This window comes from Nelumbo lutea, chromosome 2, assembly GCF_056320005.1.
Source record: "Nelumbo lutea isolate HS-2025 chromosome 2, American lotus-T2T, whole genome shotgun sequence".
Classification (NCBI taxonomy): domain Eukaryota; kingdom Viridiplantae; phylum Streptophyta; class Magnoliopsida; order Proteales; family Nelumbonaceae; genus Nelumbo; species Nelumbo lutea.
The window spans coordinates 33,706,811-33,727,404 of record NC_142685.1 but is presented as its reverse complement, the minus strand read 5'-3'; the positions used below and the strand labels follow the sequence as shown (position 1 = coordinate 33,727,404).

General features: G+C 39.6%; 1 protein-coding gene and 1 long non-coding RNA gene across 8 annotated transcripts in view; both read left to right on the top strand.

The window, feature by feature from the left end:
• The window catches only part of LOC148869740 (putative protein phosphatase 2C 60), a 34,537-nt gene that overhangs the window by 12,059 nt on the left and 1,884 nt on the right, over nucleotides 1-20,594 (top strand). For all 7 annotated transcript variants that reach the window (XM_088967595.1, XM_088967594.1, XM_088967599.1 and 4 more), the window contains 6 exons: nucleotides 7,247-7,355; nucleotides 7,917-8,070; nucleotides 12,599-12,724; nucleotides 13,597-13,720; nucleotides 13,837-13,913; nucleotides 14,424-14,476. In XM_088967595.1, coding sequence (XP_088823721.1) covers nucleotides 7,247-7,355; nucleotides 7,917-8,070; nucleotides 12,599-12,724; nucleotides 13,597-13,720; nucleotides 13,837-13,913; nucleotides 14,424-14,476 — 643 coding nt within the window. The remainder of the gene's footprint in view (nucleotides 1-7,246; nucleotides 7,356-7,916; nucleotides 8,071-12,598; nucleotides 12,725-13,596; nucleotides 13,721-13,836; nucleotides 13,914-14,423; nucleotides 14,477-20,594) is intronic.
• LOC148869741 (uncharacterized) lies at nucleotides 3,632-4,896 on the top strand. Its single transcript, XR_016106569.1, has 3 exons — nucleotides 3,632-4,539; nucleotides 4,619-4,679; nucleotides 4,762-4,896. It is a non-coding gene; the product is annotated as an uncharacterized LOC148869741 (long non-coding RNA).

Sequence of the window (20,594 nt, the reverse complement as noted above, 5' to 3'; positions counted from 1 at the left end):
AAAGGAAGAAGACGGGAAGGGTAAGGACTGGAATAAAAAATATGTAGTCTCTGCAAAAAAGGTGTCCAAATGGGGTTTGATAGCAGAGGAACTGAAACAGAAATTGGAATTCGAAGGTTCCTTCAATCTGCAACCTTTTCAAGCAGATAAGGCCCTGTTAGAAGTGGGTAGGATGGTTGGGGAGATTCACGCTTTCCCTATTCAGACTTAGGAAGGTATAATGGTAGTTAACCAGTGGACACCGAGTGCAAATCGCGTAGACCAAACAGAAGTATTCCGGCTGAAAGTTTTAGGACTTCTGTTCAACTTATGGTCCCCTGAAACTTTCAAGCAAATTGCATCCCAGTGCGGAGGTGCCTTGGAAGAGCTGGACACTTCAAATCTCAGTGCGGCTGTACTGGGTTTGAGAGGGATTAAGGTGGAAGAAGTCCCAAGAACAGTGAAGTTGGAAGTAGGAGAATCTCAGACTGTGGTTTGGCTGCTATCATCGGTGGAGGAGAGACTCTGGAGAAACTTGTGGGAGGTAGAAGATGATGACGTGGCAAGGATCAAAGAAATAAAGAAAGTTGACTGTTTTTGCAAAACAAGGTTAAATGAACAATCGCCCAGTTTGAAAATTGGAAATCAGGGCATTAAGGAAAACTTTAAATCTGAGCCGTCTATTAACACACGCGTGGCATCCAATCAGTCATTTGTAGATTTGACAGCTGGAACAAGCAATAAATGCTCCTTTAATGCTAAGCACGCAGCCTTAGTCAGTCCGATGGGTGAACCGGCGAAGCAATGAGCAGTTCAACCCAAAAGATGGCGGACAATAGCAGGGGTCTATCATCGTCTTTCTCGACCCCTGTTGTTCGTCCCCCCGCCGCGGGTTTGACACAGAGAAGTAGGGCCACCACTAAAGGTTCAGGGGACGCTGGAAAAGGAAGCGGCGACACTTGGGTATGGAAACCGGTGACGACGAACAACTCTACATCCCCTGATAAGCCAAATCCGAAATTTAATAGGCATGAGAGTGACAAACCGGAAGAGGAAAGTGACTGGGAAGATCTGATGCAAGAGAAGGCATATCATTCGGAGCTAGAAGATAGCATCAGAAGTGTCAACACTGCTAAAACACGCATCTTGTGGAAAGATGAAACGATGGGAACAGAGTTGCTGTTCGAAGACCCCTCTAACTGTTGTAGCTTGGTTCCAAGAGAAGAATCGGATGATGGTCCTGCTCCAGTCTTAGTGGCGAACTCAGTGCCAGTCAGGAGGGAAGACGAAGAAATCCCAGAGGAGACACATCGTCAAGATACTAATAAAGGAGTGTTGGATCTCGACACTGACCCAAGCCAAGAAGCACAGGAGGATCAGAAAATTGATGTTATATCAGTGTTGCCTGTCAGGGATTCCGAATCAGAGGGTATTGATAAAGGGAAGGGTTCAGAATTGCTGACACAGGGAGTCCCTAACCCCGTTTCTTTGTGTTTACCTTTTTAGTCTGTGAATCCTTGTTTACACCCCTCTAAGCTTTGTGTTTCGAACTACGCAGGTACAACCAATGCCATTCCTCCCTTGAATATTCTAATGGATTGTGCCACAGCTCAAGAGTTTGAGAACATTTCGGAAGATAGCTTAGAACAGGAGAGAGCTAGAATTTGGTTCCTAATTCTGGAAAACCTATTGGACCCGACCCTAGGAGCGGAGAATATTGATAATAGAGTAAACCACCCCTTCACCCAACCAAAGTTATAGTTCCCCGGACTTTAACCCAGGAGGAGGATAGGAGGCTGAGTCAGGAGGAGAAAGAAGAGTCAGAGGAAAACCGAAGAGTGGGAAGAAAGAGTGAAGGAAGAAAGGTATATTTAAGGAAGAAAGGAAAGCAAAGAAGAAGAAAGCAAAGCGAGCTAGAGAAGCTTAAGTGCGGAATTAACTATGAGAGGAAGGAAGAGAGGAGCCTGAAAAGAAAAAGAGGGGTACAATAGGCAGTCATTGATTAGGGGTTTTAAGCAGGTTGAAATGAAGATAGTCAGCTGGAATGTAAGAGGCCTTGGAAGTGCCAAAAAGAGGAGAATAATCAGGAATACTCTCAGAAAAGAAAGTCCAGATCTGATTTTGATTCAAGAAACCAAATTATTAGAGTTATATAGAAGGTGGATAAGAAGCATATGGGGAGCTAGGGGTCTAAGCTGGTCGATTTCCTCATCATGGGGAGCCTCAAGAGGGATTTTGGGAGGAGTTGTGGGAGGAATTGATTGGTAGATACTCAGTTTCCATAAAAATTAGAAGACCCTCTAACGGGAGTGAATGGGTGGTAACAAATATATATGGTCCCAATTCCTATAGAGACAGGGAGGCCTTTTGGGAGGAGTTATGGGAGGGACCATGGTGTGTGGGAGGTGATTTCAATGTTATCAGATTTTCGGGAGAAACAAACAAGCCGAACCAAGGAATCACTACCAGCATGAGGAAGTTTAATAACTTAATCGACTCCCTTTAATTGAGTGAACCTCCAATGTTAAGGGTGGACTATACATGGTCAAACTTCCAATCTCCTCCAACCTGCTCCAAGCTGGATAAATTTCTAATTACTCCTGATTGGGAAGAATTGTGGGGCTCAATAGTAGTGAAAGGGCTACCTAGGGTTACCTCAGATCATTGCCCCAGGTAGTGTTTTAAAAGCGCAAGGGCCAATTTTTGCTTGAGGCGCAAGGTGAGGTGTGTGCCTTTTTAAGAAAGGCAAAAAATAAAAAAAACTAAAAAAGTCAGAAAATTCAAAAAAATGCTAAAAAATGCAAAAAAATCAAAAGGTATTAAACATAATGTTAATAAAAAATATAAACTTAAATTTTAAAATAAATGTTGTAAAAAACCTATTATCTAAAATTAAAATACATAAACATAACATGTAAAGCGTACTCAAATGAAAATTTAAAAATAAAAGCAAACATATAAAGCATTTTCAAGCATGTAAAACCCACAATCTCTTTTTTTCCTTAATTGCATTGCTTCAAGTAGCTAATGTGATATGAAACATATTGCAATTTTGAGTCGCCTTTGTTCCACGCCCCTCGAGGCAAGCCCGAACAAGTCTATGTTAGGGTCTGAAATTCTTATTTCTCACATAAAAAATAATGATTTAATAACTTTCATTGCCTTTTAAGAAGATATTTTATTTCAATGAATGAATGAACAATATTAGCAAATAGGGGGTTCTACTTCAAATGCTAGAAAAAGGTTGGGCTTTGGACTAAGTTCTGCCCATTAGTCAATTCTTATTAATGGAGTAGCGAAGGATTTCTTTTCGGCTGAGAGATGTATTAGGCAAGGAGATCCCTTATCCCTTTTCTCTATACTTTAGTGGCTGAGGTGTTAAGCAGAATGGTGGCGAAAGCCGACTTCCAAGGTTTGTTTAGAGGGTGGAGGATAGGTAGAAATCAAGAGGTTGTTACCCACCTTCAATTTGCAGATGATACAATCTTCTTTTGTGAGGGAGGTGTGGATAATCTAAAGTTGCTATTGGATAACTTTGCGGGGATGACAGGTTTAAGGATAAACTGGACCAAAACAGGCATTGTAGGGATCAATCTGGAGGAAGGGGAACTTAATAGATTTGTAAAGATTTTGGGGTGTGAGATTAGAAGTTGGCTAATTAGCTACTTGGGGTTACCTTTAGGTGGTAACCCTAGGTTAGAAGCTTTTTGGAAGCCAGTCATTGAAAGATTTGCTAGGAAGCTAGCTCTATGGAGGAGGAATTGCATCTCTCTTGGTGGAAGGATAACATTCATTAGAGCCATGTTGGCAAACCTCCCTATTTACTTCCTCTCAACCTTTAGAATACCCTGTAGAGTAGCAAGGAGGTTAGAAAAATACACGAGAGATTTCCTTTGGGACCCAGGTGAGGAGAGGAATGATCACCTGATTAATTGGGATCAAGTTAGAAAGCCCAAGGATAAAGGGGGTTTGGGAATAGGAAATATTTCACTTAGGAACTCAGCTCTGTTAGGAAAATGGTTGTGAAGATTCCCATTTGAGAGAGATAGGCTATGGCACAAAGTCATTGTGAGTATTCATGGTTTGGATGGAAATGCTTGGGATGCAAAAGTTGCCCCTCAGGTTTCCTCATCTTCTCCTTGGAAAGCAATTTATGAAATTTACCCAACATTCCTTAATTCCATTCGGTTTGATGTGGGCTAGGGTAATAAAGTTTGTTTTTGGGATGACCTTCGGGTGGGAGATAGTCCACTCAAGGACCTCTTCCCTGACCTATACACATTGCCAAACTTCAAAGGGGAAACAATAAGCATTTTGGGTAATCTTGGTCCAAGTGGGGTCAATGGAATCTGGGTTTCAGGAGGCGCCTTAGGGAAAATGAATGCGCCTCTTTAATTCAATTGCTGGATCTAATAGGACAAGTTCATTTGGACCCGTCCTTGGAAGATTCTAGAATTTGGAAAGGCTCCTCAGATGGCCTCTTCTCTTGTTCCTCTTTCTTTAATGTTCTTGCCACACCTAGCAACCCGGTTGGGGACTTCCCTGCAAAAGAAATTTGGAGTAAGCCTATCCCCCAAAAATTTAAGCCTTATGTTGGGAAATTTTCCTTGGCAAGGTTAACATGTGTGATATATTGCAGAAAAGAGGGCCTTTTGCTACTTGCCTTTCTCCTCACATGTGCTCCCTTTGTAAGGAAAGTGGTGAGACCTTGACACATCTATTATTATCTTGTTCCTTTGTGCATCATATTTGGGAATCTTTTTGTCTTCTCTTTGGTTGCAGGTGGGTTTCCCCTCAAGATGTGGCAGGACTTTTCAATCGAGACCTTTTGAGGCAATCAAAGAAAAGAGGGAAGGTTATGTGGAAAGCTACAAAGGCAACTATTTGTTGGGTGATATGGGAAGAAAGGAATAACAGAATATTCTTGGATAAGAGTAGAACAATGGAGGAGGTAATTGACACAATCAAAGTTAAAGTAGCTCATTGGGTAAGATCTTTGCATATTTTCCAAGATTTCACAGTCACAGACATTATAAGATCCAAGACAGAAGTAGCACAATCTTCAAGAGTTAAAGAGAGAGTAAGGATGGAATGGAAACCTCTAAATGGTAACAAAAGTAAATGAATTTTGATGGAAGCTCATTTGAAAATCCGAGATTGTCAGGTATCGGGGGAGTAATCAGAAATTCTGGAAGGAGAATATTAGCATTATTCTCTGGACCTATTGGCATGGCCAACTCTCTAAAAGTTGAGCTAATGACATTGCTACAAGGATTGAAGATAGCCAAGCAACTAGGAATGAGGCATATTGAGGTTGAAGGGGATTCCAAGGTGATCATCTCCCTAAAAACAATAGAAGTACTCCATGGACTTTTAAACAAGTGATAAGGGAAGTGGAAAAGGTTGCAAGGGAGGTAGAGGCTGAATTCAAATGGGTTAGAAGGAGTGCAAATGGACTAGCTGATTATCTTGCTAAACAAGGGGCTTTGAGGCATTGCAATGTAAAAAGGGACAGAAATATGTAATAGTGTGGGACTTCTAGTCCCATACACAAAGTTGTAAAATTTTTTAACTTTAATTTCAAATAAAATTCTCCTTTGACGATAAAAAAAATTTAAAATCCATTAACTAAAATAAATAAAAAATGTTAAACTTTAGCAAGTTTTTATTAAACAATTATTAAAAATTAAGAAATTAATAAAAGGTAGTAGTTCATAAATTAAATATTCAAATACATTTTAATTCCATTTAAAAATATCTAATATTAATATAAAAATTAAATAAAACTATTAAAAATAATAAAAACAATTGGAAATGTCATAAGGTTCCTACTTAGGGATGATCATTTATGACCTAGTCAAGCAACTATTTTCTTTTAGGCTAGCCTAGCTTGGATCTACATCAAGCCCACACATGATGTTGTTGAGCCCAGGCTGAGTGACCCCCAAGCTCAACCTGGAAGTTATGTACATATATGGTAAATTTTATATATAATATTTAGATAAAAAATTGTATATATATATATATACATATACATATATAATTTCTATAATTGACTAGAATTAATATAGCAACATTAATTTGTAAAAAAACATAGTTTTATAATTAACAAAAGCAGACATGTCCCTGTTCTAAGCTCAAACAAATATTATCAAGCTCGAGGGTGTGGGCTGGGTTAGGCACTTGCAGCCTTAAAGGCTGTTAATACGCTATCAAAATCCGGCCTGGGATTTTTTATTTTTATTTTTTATTGGGTTCAATGGCCTACAAAATGGGGGGTAACCTATGACCCATACTCATAACCCCAAAACCCTTGGTGGTAGTGGGATTTGATCCCAAGTCTTTGCTAGAACGAGCTAGTGTCAGTACCAATTCAGACACCCATTTGTTGGGTGGCTTGGGATTAGCATGACCCAGGCTCATCTATGCTTCTACTTTAATTTCATAGGCTCCTTCCACTTCAATTTCACTTAACAAAGCCTGTGCATCACATGGTCTTGACTAGTTATATAAAATAAGGAACCAACTTTTGGCTAGTTCCCTAGTTTTATGTACCATTCAGCATGCATGTTAACTGAAAAAATAACAATCCTCTTTATTAAGAACATTATATTTCCCTTTCAAAACGTGGCAAATCATCATATCTAAAAGATAAAAATATTTTAAATATATAAATTTCAATATTTTCTAAAATAATTACTAACATAATAAGCATTTAGTAGAGTAATTTCATATAAATTATCTGTTAAAGAAGGCTATAATTTTATATGATAAAAATTTGTGATAGAAAGTAAAAGAGAATCAAAAGAAAACAATGATGGTTTTACTGTTTTATTTAAAGAGAGAGAGAGAGAGAGAGAGAAACCTTTATTTCTATTCTTTCTTTCTTGTTCTCTTCTCAAAACACTTTGAACTTTTAAATTTTAATAGTAAAAATTCAAAACAAAGTATAAATGGTATGTTTAGCAAATAATAGAATGTTTTAACACAAATGTTGGTAAGAAAAAACAATATGAATGATATTATAATATGGTGCCTGCCTTGTCATTTTTGTTGCCTAGGCAAGTGTGCTGTTTCTACAAGTCAAGGCATTTAGGTAGGGCATTCAGCCAAGGCTGCCTAGTCACTTAGGTGATGCCTTGACAACTATGCAAGTTGGTACAAATTTTATTATGTGAAGTAATAATATCTGACTGCTGAGAAAAAAAAGGTAGAAATATCTAACACCAGGGTGTGCCATGATTGATTTGTTTTCTGTTATTGTCAGGTAAAGTGGTTGCTAAGTTCTGTGCAAAGTACCTTCACCAACAAGTGTTGAAGCATGAAGCATATGCATCTGGAGATATAAGCACTTCTGTTCAGAAAGCATTTTTTAGGTATCTTGATTCATTGTATTTGAAATTTAGTTTTAATTAGTTGAAATGGTCTATTTTTACCATCTAGGAGGGGATATCTTTTCTTTCCCAACTTGTAAGTCATATCAGAGAGTTTTAAACCAGGCAGAAGTTGTAAGTTTAGATCATATATAAGTTATCAAAAGGAGATACATGCGAATTTAATACCCATCACTTTACAAGTATTGAACCAGGCAGAAGTGTACTAACTCTGAGTGCATTTCTAGTTGTAAAGAGGGGACACGTGAATTAAATGCTCCAGTGAGTGCAGATATTTGCTTATGTAGCTGCATTTTGTTGTTCAAGTTATAGCACTGTTTCTTGTAAAGTTGCCTTTTCTTGTTAAGCTGCTCTTTGTAAAGTTGTTTTTTCTTGTATTTCTTTTCTTGGCTGTGAGACACCTGGTTAGGTGTTCTGATGTTCTATATTGTACCAGTTTTGGCCTTCTGTTTTTTTTTTTTTTTTTGGAGCTGATTGGCTTTCTCTCAATGAAATATTCATTACTGATAACAAAAAGTTATAGCAATATTTGTATTGATGCAGGATGGATGAGATGATGCGTGGACAAAGGGGGTGGAGAGAGTTGGCCATATTGGGAGATAAAATAAACAAATTTACTGGGATGATAGAAGGGTTGATATGGTCTCCTAGGAGTGGTGACGCTAATGACCATGTTGACAATTGGGCCTTTGAAGAGGTATTCTCCAATATCTTTTTTTTTTTTTATCAATAACTGATATATTTCATTAAAATTAGAGAGAAAAGATAAAATGGTACAAGAAAAGGGAGATAAACACTCTTATCTCACCTATCCAAAACAACAAGATGGGAAAAAATTACAAGATAGCCCAGAATAAAGAGTCCCTAGTTGCCCCTTGTTTAGCTAACCCATCAGCAAAGGAGTTTAGCACTTCTTTTAACCCAACTCATCTTCACCTCAATATTCTTGGTTAACCAATTGAATTTCCTCTTCTCATTGCTGTAGTTCCAAAAATTAGCAGTATCACTTTTCAGCCAATCCATTACCAGTTTAGAATCACCCTCTATGACTAGTTTGGTGATGTTCAGTTCAATTGCGCACCGAGTTCCTTCAATAACAGCTATCTCAGCTCTAAGAGAATCACCCATTCCAATTGGCCCCAAAAAGAGAGCAATTATCACTCCTTCATTTCTTAAAGACACCCCCAATACCTGATGGACCCGGATTACCCATGCTACTTCCACCGAAATTAAGTTTGATAAAACCACTAGGAGTCCAAGAAGGTAGGGATGTGTCTTTAACTGGAACTGATCTTGCAATTTCCTTCCAATTTCTGAACAAATCATCCGCTGAAAAGTCTTTAAACAGAACCAAAGACTTCAGTCAATGCACCACCCTAATTTGAATCAACTCCAGAATTTCTGGCAGACTTCTTTCCCTATCTGAGAAAATTCTTCTGTTTCTTTCTTCCCAAATAGTCCAACAAGCAGCAGCTCTGAGACATCTCCAGTTCTCCACATGACTCTTCCTCTTTTTTTTTACCAGCTAAACATGGATGGAGCAAATAGGCTCTATGCATCTGGTGGAGGTGACCATATGCATCCAAACAAAGATAAACACCACTTCCAAATGTGATTAGTAACAGAGTAGGAAATCGGTAAATGGTAACCAGTTTCACCTTCAGTTTTGCAATGAATACACCAGTGAGGAGATAAACAACTCTAAGGCCTTTTTCTCTGAAGAAGATCACAAGTGTTGGCTCTTTCCAGGATTGCTTCCCAACAGAAACTCCCAACCCTCGGAGGAATCAGTTTGCACTAGACTTCCTTTACCGGAAAAGGCTGCCCTAACTGACCCGATGGATGAACTATAGCTTTGAAGTAAGAGGCACAAGAAAAAAATCCCATAGGCTGATAAAGTCTAGACCCTTTTATCTGATTTAGAGGGATCTAAAAAAAATCCTTAAAGGATATTAAGAAGAGACAATTACAAGCTGGTCTCCTCCATCTGAAGGCTCAATGAAGCTGAACTTTGATGGAAGTAGCATGGGTAATCCAGGCTTATCTGGAATGGGGGTGTTTTGAGAAATGAGAAGGGAGAGATTCTGTTGCTCTACTCAGGTCCCCTAGGAGTTGGGGACTCCATCCGGGCAGAGCTATTAGCTGCTATACAAGGGTGCAACTTGCAAACCAGCTGGGGGTACAGCATCTAGTAATTGAAGGAGATTCCAAAGTGGTGGTGGGCTGGTTGAAAAATCCTGAAGATGCTATATGGTGCTACAAGAATGAAATGGAGAAATTCAGTTGGTTGACAAGGAATATGATGGTCTCTTTATAGTGGTTGGGGAGATCAGCAAATACTTTGTCCGATGTTTTAGCTAAGCAAGGGGTAAATCGGGAAGAATTGTTTTGGGCTCGGCTGTGATTCCTGTTTTTCTTTCCTAGTTTTACTTGTAAGATTCAAGGAGGGGCTGCAGCTTGCGCCTCTCCCTGGGATGTTGCATGAATTCACAACTCTAAATCAGTTTTTGATCTAATAAAATTTACTATTAGTCATCAAAAAAAAATATTAAGAAGAGACAAGGTGTTATTCAGTTCTGACTTCCTAACTGCTCTTCTAAAACTCAAGTTCCACCCAAAGCCCGAGGAAGCTTGTTTGGGTACTAAGAGTTTGGAAATAAGCATAATTTTCAAATTGGACAAGGCAAACAGATAAGGGAATTGATCCTTCAAGGGAGAATCCCCAATCCAGACTTCTTCCCAAAATTTAATGAGATTATTGGAGTGCAGATCATACCTTGTCCATGGGATGAAGAGAGGCAAAGAAGCTTGGATGGCTTTCCTTGGAGAAGCTCTTTTAGTCCTAGCCGAGATTCTAGCATCCCATCCATTGTTTACGAGCCCATGAATACTCACCACAATCTTTGCCCACAACTTCTTTTTCTCTAGGGGAAACCTCCATAACCACTTACCCAACAATGCCACATTCCTCTTCTGAATATTCCCTAAACTTAGGCCTCCACACTCTTTAATTCTGCTTACTAGATCCCACCTAACCCTATGATCCTTTTCTTCTTCACTTGGGACCCATAAAAAATCCCTCATTAATTTTTCCAGCCTTCTAGAAATCCTCCCTGACATTTTAAAAATTGACATAAAATATATTGGAAGGTTGGCAAGGTTAGATTTTATCAAAGTGGCTCTCCCCCCCAAAGATTCCATGAAGTTAGCCACTTCTCAAATCTCTCTACCATCAGATCCCGGAAATTTTGTCTCATTGAATTATCCCCAAGAGGCAACCCCAAGTACTTCAATGGCCAATTGGATACCACACACCCTAAAATGCCTGCACACTCCTCCACCTCTTTCCAATTTCTATTCTTCATTAATCATATTTATTGTTGCTTTCTTCTCCACATTGGAGTTTAATATAGGTTCCGAAACAAAACTTGGTTCATGTGGTAGAAGGCTGCATTTGCTTCTATTTAAAAGAGGTGGGAAACAATAGTTTTTGGCTGTAAAAGGGCCAAACATATATCTGAAATTTTACGGACTAAAAGGTTTTCTACTCCTTTTAGGTAAGAAAATGGAGCCTAAAGAACAATATTCTCTACTGAAGTAAAACAGTAATACCACTTTTAAATGGAGGAAGTTGTTGAAGCCATAAAAATCAGAACTGCACATTGGGTGAAGACCATGGAGATATTCAGAAACTACTCCACGAATGGGATCCTAAGAAATTGGGCTGAAGTAGCACAAACAGATGTACCCAAAGTACTTGTAAGTATGGAATGGAAGCCACCACCACTGAACAAACTAAAACTGAACTTTGATGAGAGCTCTCTTGGCAACCCAGGAAGGGCAGGCATAGGGAGTGTGTTTAGAAATCATCTGGGTGTGGTGGTGGCACTCTACTCAGGACCAATAGGTTTTGGTGACTCAATACAGGCTGAATCTCTAGCCCTACTTCAAGGTCTAAAGATGGCTGAGCAGATAGGAACAACAGACTTAGAAATAGAAGGAGACTCACTATTGGTCATCTCTTGGGCTAAAAACATCACATCAGTACCTTGGAAGCTCAAATTCATCTTCAGAGAAATTGACACACTTGCAAGGAAGTTCAACTATTAGTTTGGTTGGAGAAGAAAAATAGCCTTTTGAGAAGAAAGGACTGTTTAGAAAGATGCAAAAGTTCAAAAGAAAGTAGCAGAAATCAGAGTTCAAGAGGAGAGAAGAAGAAGAAGGTGGCGGCAACTTGGGTTCAGAGTGTGAGATTTTCGAACACAATCTCTTCTCTTACACCCTTAATTCTACTTTATTAAGTTAAACTTTGGTAATTTACAGAGAAGCCCCTAGTTGGGCATAAAATTAAAAAGACATAACGTAAGTAAGAATAAGCTCAGATTAAGGCCCATTACAGCAAAGAACATAAAAGATAAAAAAGGATAAACAACCTATGGGCCATTCGGCCCATCTTCTCTACAGTTGGGTCAAACGGGATGCAAATGGGATGGCGGATACCCTAGCAAAACAAGGGGCAAATAGATCTTCATTGTACTGGGCAGAATTGTAACTAATTGCTGGAGATTGCAGTTTGTCCCTCTGCGATCTTTATCTATTGTAACTTAATTTCTCTGTTATTAATGAAAGTTTTTTTGCTAATAAAAAAAAAGAACATCCTCTACTCAAGCCAATTTTATACACAGACACTACAACATATGGATACCAAACCTGTGTGACATGTGAGGGCACTGTGACTGACACCAATACACTTGAAGTGACTCTTTGTCACACTTATATGTTGTGGCTAAATAATCTCAGATTCTTGTGGTAACTTTTGGACATGCATAGTAAATTTGTAATACTTGGTATTTTGCTTATGTTGTTTGCATTGATGTATGCATCTAAGTGTAATTTTCCTTATTTAATAATTATCCCATTATTCACATAACATAGAAAAAATATATTATAAAAAATGTAACTAGAAACTGAAGTATAGTAGTCGAGTCCTTGTAACTTGTTTTTTCTGGCTTGCCGAGTTCGAGTTTGAACTCTGAACCATGTAACTATATCAGATTTTTTACATTCTTACTAGTATCCATGCAATATAGATTCTCTTCTCATGTAAAGTAGCACATACCTTTCAAATGGGGTACTTTATTATGTTTAATGTTTGTAAGTCTTCTTTTTAGCACTTTCAGCATTATGCTATTAAGATGCTCATCTACTGTGAACATTGCAATTAGGGGCCCCACTCTGATTTCTCTGGACCAACTTCTGGAAGCACCGCATGTGTTGCAATTATTCGGAATAATCAACTTGTTGTTGCAAATGCCGGTGATTCTCGCTGTGTAATATCTAGGAAGGGTCAGGTATATTTTCTCCTTTTACATGATGGTCTTTCTATACAAGAAACTTTTATACCCTGGATGCAACATACACAACCCACGTCAGTTATTCCAGGTTGTTCAATTACTGGCCCAGCTTTTGGTTGGGATTGAGTCAGAAAAGAAACTCTATGATTCTAAGCTGTCCATTCTATTAGTATTTTATCATATTGTTGAGCCATGCTTCACTTCAATTGGTTCAAAGTGTATTTTTGTCTCTCTTAAGTGGAATTTTATGCCCTGGATGCAGCATACACATTACATGATGGTCTTTCCATATGTTACATTTGGAAATTCTATAAAGGGAAACTTTTATGCCCTGGATGCAACACATGTAACCCACAGTTATTCAAGATTGTTCAATCACTGGACCACCTTTTTGATGGGATTGGGAGTTAAATAAAAAATTCTATGATTCTAAGATGTCCATTCTATTATCATTTTATCATATTGTTGAACCATACTTAATTTCCCTTGGTTCAAAGTTTTGTCCCTTTTAAGTGGACTTTTATGATAATGAATTATGAGTTTTGGTTCATGGTGCACTGGGGATGCGATGTGATTCACCTATTCACAATTCAGACAATCCTTCAAGAGTATAACTGATTCTTGTAATTTAAACTTTTTTCTATATTTATTAATCATAAAAAATATAACTTTTTCTTGTATTAATCATCAACAAAGGATGTCCCTTCTAAGAATGGCTCCGTTTCATCCCAATGATAAATGTATATATGCAAGACATATGTATGTGTTATATATATGTTTATTACTTTGTAGTGGGGTAATGTGGCTTCTTTTGTACATTTATCAAAAAAAAAAAAAAAAAACAGAAAAATGTGGCTTCTTTTATGCAGGCATACAATTTATCAAGAGATCACAAGCCTGAGCTTGAGGCTGAGAGAGAGAGGATTTTAAAAGCTGGTGGCTTCATTCATGCAGGGCGAGTTAATGGAAGTTTAAACTTAGCTAGAGCTATTGGTACTTTATGTCTTCGTTGTGGATTTTATAGCTCCCAAATAAAATCAATTATTATCAGGATGAATTCCTTGTTGGTTGCACTTTTTGAACCTAACCTACTTGTGCATTGAGTGCAGGAGATATGGAATTCAAACAGAACAAATTTCTCCCTGCTGAAAAGCAAATTGTAACTGCTAGTCCTGACATAAACATTGTATGTGCCTTTCACTCTTGGTGGTCATTTAACTGTTTGCAAGGATCTCTCCATGGGATTATTTCTTAAGAAATCTTTTTCATCCAAGAATCAACCCATTTTCCTGTTATAATTTGAAATGCATCTAGGTCAATAGTGATTCTAATCCTCCAATTTATGGATCATGTCCTGAGTAGCTTTGACCCAACTTTTCTTCGTTTCCTTCTTCCATTTTTCTTTCTTTTCTTCTTTCTTCTATTCTGACCTTAAAATGCAATAGATGATTAATTTTTTGATATAAGAGATATTGCTATAATCCATTTATTGGTGTATTTGTAAGACCCCATGCATATTGACATGTGCACCTAGCCATATTGGCCTCTTATTGGTGTGAGGGTGACCAATGTGTAATATGAAATCTCTTTCCTGCAAGAAATTGCTCCATTTTCCTGTAATTAATTTGGAATGCATCTCTTTCAGTTAAATAAAACCATTCCCATTTGGTTTTGACCATTTGCATTTTGCAATTAGGTTGAGCTTTGCGATGATGATGATTTCATTGTACTAGCATGTGATGGCATCTGGTGAGTCTTTTATGTCCTTTTTGCTTATTTCTAATCTTATATGATTATTGTACAGAGAAAAACTGTCTTCATTGTACATCAAAATTTGATATCAATCTACTTAGAATATATTGGAGACAGGTAGGATAACCCACTTGAGGCTTTGAAGGCTTCAGAGCCTCTGCATACTATCAAAGGATTTATGTCCTTTTCCTTATCTCTACATACTATCAAAGGCTTCAAAGAACGGGGGCAGGATAACCTAATTGAGGAGATGCATAGTGGGCAAGTTCAAAGGGACCCGTCTCTCCCATAATCAAGCTTGAGCTCCATCTTGAAGAAAAAATGGGGTTTACTTCTATGCCTGGAATTCCTCAAGCTTCCATAGGGAATGTTATTAATCCTATTGCCATTAGAGAAAGAGGTGGATAGGGTGTTAAAGGGTTGGCCTCAAGGTTTGATGGTCAATGAAGGTAAACTCTGGTTGGAATAGAGGTACCCAGGAGTCAAAGGGTGATGGAATAATGGAACGTGAACACCTGCCGGTTTAGAGCCTTTGGCCTCCCAGTACATTTCTAGAGTGGAAAAATCCTCAAAACTATTGGAAACTTATGTTGAGGCTTCATCTGAGCAAACAATTCCAACATGGTCAAAGAAAATTGTGAGTGGATTAGAATGGGAGTGAGCTGGAAAGGGTCACTCCTTGCGTTGACTAACATTGTTATGGAGGGGGAATCATGCATGCAATGACAATATGGCTGGAGTTTCTTCCTGATCTCTTTCCCATCCTAGACAATCTTGATGAAAAGGAAATGATTAGCTCTTAGGTGGTGGCTAGAATCATAAGGGACATGGATGGATGAGTTGATGGTCTGTGCTTGAAACTCTCTTCTTAAAACCCATTGCATTGGCTGGATATTAAGAAAAACCATAATAAAGGCCCTCAACCTGAATGGGAAGGTAGTAGCAAATCTCACAAGTCTAAAAGGGGATTAACTAGGAAAAAACCAAGCAATCAGATATGGGGTTGAAATTGAGTGGCATTACGAACAATTTGTGTCACTTGGGGAAGGGCCTGGTGGTTGTGGAGGAGGAAGACTTTGACTCGAATGAGTCATTAAATTTGGGCCGGGTGGCTTGACTGTCTAGGTGGTAGGCTTGCCAGGACTGCCGATCAACATCACAAAGAAACAAAGTTTGAAATTCAAAGCCTCATTTCTGGTCTTTCTCAAAATTCCCTAAGGCTGTGTTTGGTTTGAAGGAAAAAGTAGAGAAAGGAAGGGGAATGTAGGGAAAACTTTTACAAACCTTGTATCCGTTTCCCTATGTTTCCCTTCCTTTCCCTACCTTTTCCATCAAACCAAACACAGCCTAAAGTAATTAGCAAGGACGGACTTTTTTTTATCAATAACAATTTCAGCAATTTTATTAAAATAGCACAAGAATACAAGAATAGTTACAGCAAGGAAGACAAACACTCTTATCTTCCTGAACAACTTAAGTCCTCAAAGAAAGAAGAGGAAAGCAATTTGTTACAACTTAGCCCAAAACATTACATCCCTTTCTATCCCCTGTTTAGCTAGCTCATCAGCTATAGAGTTAGCTGTTCTTTTGACCCAACTCATCCTGATTTCCATATCCTGCACCAGCCACTTTAATTTTCTCCTCTCATTGTTGTATTTCCATAATCCACAGTTGTCTTTCCTCAGCTACCCTATCACCACCTCCGAGTCCCCATCAATTATGAGTTTTCTGACATCCATTTCCTTAGCTTTCTGAACTCCTTCCATAACTGCTAGGATCTCAGCTCTAAGAGAATCCCCCACTCCAATTGGACCTGAGAACATGGCCGAAATGACCCCATTCTCATCCCTGAAAACACCCCCAATCCCTGATTTTCCAGGATCCCCCCCTACAGCTCCCATCAAAGTTCAATTTTAGGAATCCAGCCGGTGGGGGGATCCAAGATACCTTCACAACTGGTTTAGGCTTCATGCAATTTGCAATCTCTCCCCACTTCCTCAACATGTCATCCACTGTGTAGTCTGTGAATAACTCTAAAGATTTCAGCCACTGTACAGCCTTGATATGGATCACTGCCCTTAATTCTTCAGCCCCTTTTTTCTTCCGAGAAGATTCTGAGGTTTCTTTTTTCCCATAAGGACCAGCATATTACAGCCCTCAGTCCTCTCCACATAGTCCTTTCCCTTTTCATGCGCCACCTGAAAAAAGAAGGGGAAAAAAGGCTCTACAAGTCTAGCGGAGGGTTCCACTTGTGCCCAAAAAGAGAAAAAGCCCATTCCCAAATTGACCTTGCAAATTGGCACGACACCAGTAAGTGAAAACCAGTCTCCCCATCCGCTTTGTAGAGAACACACCAGTGAGGTGACAAGCATGTGTTGGGTCTCTTCTTTTGAAGCAAATCACCAGTATTGAATCCTTCCAGATAGGCATTCCAACAAAAACTACCAACCCTAGGCAGAATTGGTTTGCACCAAACCTTAGAAATCAGGAAATGGGAGGTTGCAGAACTGATGGACTGACATAAGATTTTGAAGAAGGAAGCACAAGAAAAGGAGCCTGTGTAGTCTGTGAATAGCTCTAAAGATTTCAGCCACTGTACAGCCTTGATATGGATCACTGCCCTTAATTCTTCAGCCCCTTTTTTCTTCCGAGAAGATTCTGAGGTTTCTTTTTTCCCATAAGGACCAGCATATTACAGCCCTCAGTCCTCTCCACATAGTCCTTCCCCTTTTCATGCACCACCTGAAAAAAGAAGGGGAAAAAAGGCTCTACAAGTCTAGCGGAGGGTTCCACTTGTGCCCAAAAAGAGAAAAAACCCATTCCCAAATTGACCTTGCAAATTGGCACGACACCAGTAAGTGAAAACCAGTCTCCCCATCCGCTTTGTAGAGAACACACCAGTGAGGTGACAAGCATGTGTTGGGTCTCTTCTTTTGAAGCAAATCACCAGTATTGAATCTTTCCAGATAGGCATTCCAACAAAAACTACCAACCCTAGGCAGAATTGGTTTGCACCAAACCTTAGAAATCAGGAAATGGGAGGTTGCAGAACTGGTGGACTGACATAAGATTTTGAAGAAGGAAGCACAAGAAAAGGAGACTGTGGGGGTCGGGGTCCAAATCGTGGGGTCCACTTTAGAGGGGTCAATGAAAACATTATCAAGAAGGTCAAGGAGGCTCAAAATATTGTGGAAGTCAGAGTCCCTCACAGCCCTCCTTAGACCCAGATTCCATCCAAACCCAGGACTGGAGGAGGAAGGGGTGATGAAGAAAGAAATTGGATTATTCTTTAAGTTAGAGAGAGCATACAAAGAGGGAAACTGGTCCTTAAGTGGAACATTCCCCACCCAAGTTTGTTCCCAAAATTTTATACAATTACTAGAATTCAAATCATACCTGACAAGTGAGGAGAAGGCCGGAAGCAAATCATGAATGACTTTCCAGGGTGAATTACTTGTGGTCCTTGCTCTGGTTCTAGCATCCCATCCATTCTGCTCCATCCCATGTATGCTTGCCACTATTCTAGCCCATAGCTTTTCCTGCTCCAAAGGAAACCTCCACAACCACTTTCCCAAAAGGGCAGAGTTCTTCTTCCCAATGTTCCCCAGCCTCAAACCTCCACAAGCTCTACTCCTGGTCACCACCTTCCAGCTCACTCTATGGTCCCTCTTCTCCTCTCCCGGCTCCCAAAGGAAATCTCTCATTAATCTCTCCAACCTGCTGGAAACCTTCACTGGAATTTTGAACACTGAAAGGAAATAAATGGGTAAGTTTGCAAACGTGGCCTTGATTAGGGTAGTCCTCTCACCTAAGGAGAGGTAATTCTTTTGCCAAGAAACAAGTCTTTTTTAAAACCTTTCCACCACCAGGTTCCAAAAACTCTCACTCTTGGGATTATCACCTAGTGGCAAGCCTAAGTAACTCAACTGTCAAGCTAAAACTTCACACCCAAGCACTTCTGCACTCTCCCTGATCTCTCCCTCCTCCATATTCATACCCACTGCACAACTTTTCCCAAAATTCACTTTCAAGTTTGACATTTGTTCAAAAAGTTGAATCACTAACTTCAAATTCCTTATGAACCTCACATTACCTCCTTCACAGAACAAGATCGTATCATCAGTAAACTGTAAGTGAGTAAGTGGGATGTCCTCCCTACCAACCCTCCATCCTCTAATGAGGCCCCTAGAGTCTACTCTGTGAATCAATCTCCCCAGCACATCAGCAACAAGAACAGAAAGGGGGATAGGGGGTCACCCTGTCTTATACCCCTAAGAACAGTAAGGAAGGACTTATTGTAGTCATTCTTGGAAAAATGTAACAACCACCATAGACAAGTCTAGGTTGGGATGTAGATTGATGGGTGAGCCAAGTTCAACTGAAAACCGAAGCGGATCAAAAGAATATCCATTCGGCCCAAACTTGAGTAGGGTATATTCTTGCATCATTGAGGATTGAAGATCATCAAAGGTAATTCATCAATGGCTTTGTCTAAGGGAGTGCAAATGACCAATAAGACCAAGCTTCCAAATAGATCTAGGTTGAAGGCTTGCCAAAGGGAGGTGAAAGGCGATCAAATTTGGGGAGGGTAGATCCAACTCAGACTCCATCTTATGGGATCCCTAATCTTGGCAAGACCTTTGTCCTCTCTCCAACCAGCTCAACTTGGGTATGTTACACCTAGGCAAAGGAAGGTGGGTGGTTCATTTAGGGAGAGTCTAGAGTTATAGAGGGCCGAAGAAGCCATCTCTGTATTGCCTCTTGGGGTGGTGGAAGGCCCCATAGAAGATGAAATGGTGATTCAGGTCATTTTGGTGAACAGAGACAATTACATCATTAGCAACCCCCTTGTTGTGGGGTAATGAGGTTGAAGCCTAGGAGAGGAAGAATTAGGCAAAGGTAAGAAGCATTTCGGAGTGGGTTCATAACAACATTTTAGACGTTAGAAAATACTTAGGAGTCTCCTTTGTGGATCATAAACAACATCTTAGCTTTGTTTGAGGCAATTGACAAATGCAATAGTAGCTCGGGTTAGGAAACCTTAAACAACCTACTGAAATGCTAAAGTAGAACTGCCTAAAGTAGACAATTAATGGACAGACCCTTGGTAAATAATCTGCCAAAGCATTGGCTGATCTCCCAGCCCATTGTATTCTTACAAGCAAAACCCCTGTTAGCCGTTTCAACCTCTTTAACGTACTTATAACACCACACTACAGATTCTGGATCCTGTAGCCAACCCACTACCTCCTTGGAGTCTCCCTCAATTAACAACTTTGCCAGACCTATCTGGTTTGCAAACTGTACACCTTGAATTGCAGCCAACAACTCTGTCCTAATGGAATCCCCAGCTCCCAAGGGACCCAAGTATAATATCACATTTCCAGCCATGTTCCTGAGAACCCCTCCCAACCCAGAAGGACCTGGATTACCTTGACTACTTCGTCAAAATTCGGCTTCAAGACACCTGTAGGAAAGGGGGGGGGGGTACCCAGCTTACACTTACTCTAGGCTTTAGGGAGGTACAGCTTGTGACTGAAGTGCAATTCCTCCAAAGATCACTAAAGAAGAAAAGGTGGAATAGCTCTGAAGAGATTTCAACCACTGGACAGCCCTATTCAAGATACAACCCTTTAGCTCTTGTAGATTTCTCTCTTCTTGAAACACACTGGCATTACTTTCTTCCCAAACTGTCCAGATCAATGCTGCTCTTGCACATCTCCACATCAACCTCCCTCTTCTTTGATGCCATGCAAAGGTAGAAGGATCGAAAAGCAAGCTTACTTCTGTTGGCATGTTACACCTGCACCCAAACAACAAAAAGAGCCAATCCCACAACTCTGAAGTAACAGAACTGGAAATTAGTAATGGAAACAGTCTTCACCATGGGACCTGCAAAGGATGCATCAGTTGGGTGAGATGAAAAGGAAATGTCTCCTCTTTTGTAGATTGACTCTATTCTTTGACAAGCAACAGAATTGAGAATAGAAGAACATTCATGTAAGAAAAAGGAAGGCTTCTGAGTTCCAAGGTTCTGTTCTCTTTCAACACAGAAGACCTCTTTCACTGGAGGGGCTTTACACTTTCACAAATCATGGGGTTCGATCTTTATCCA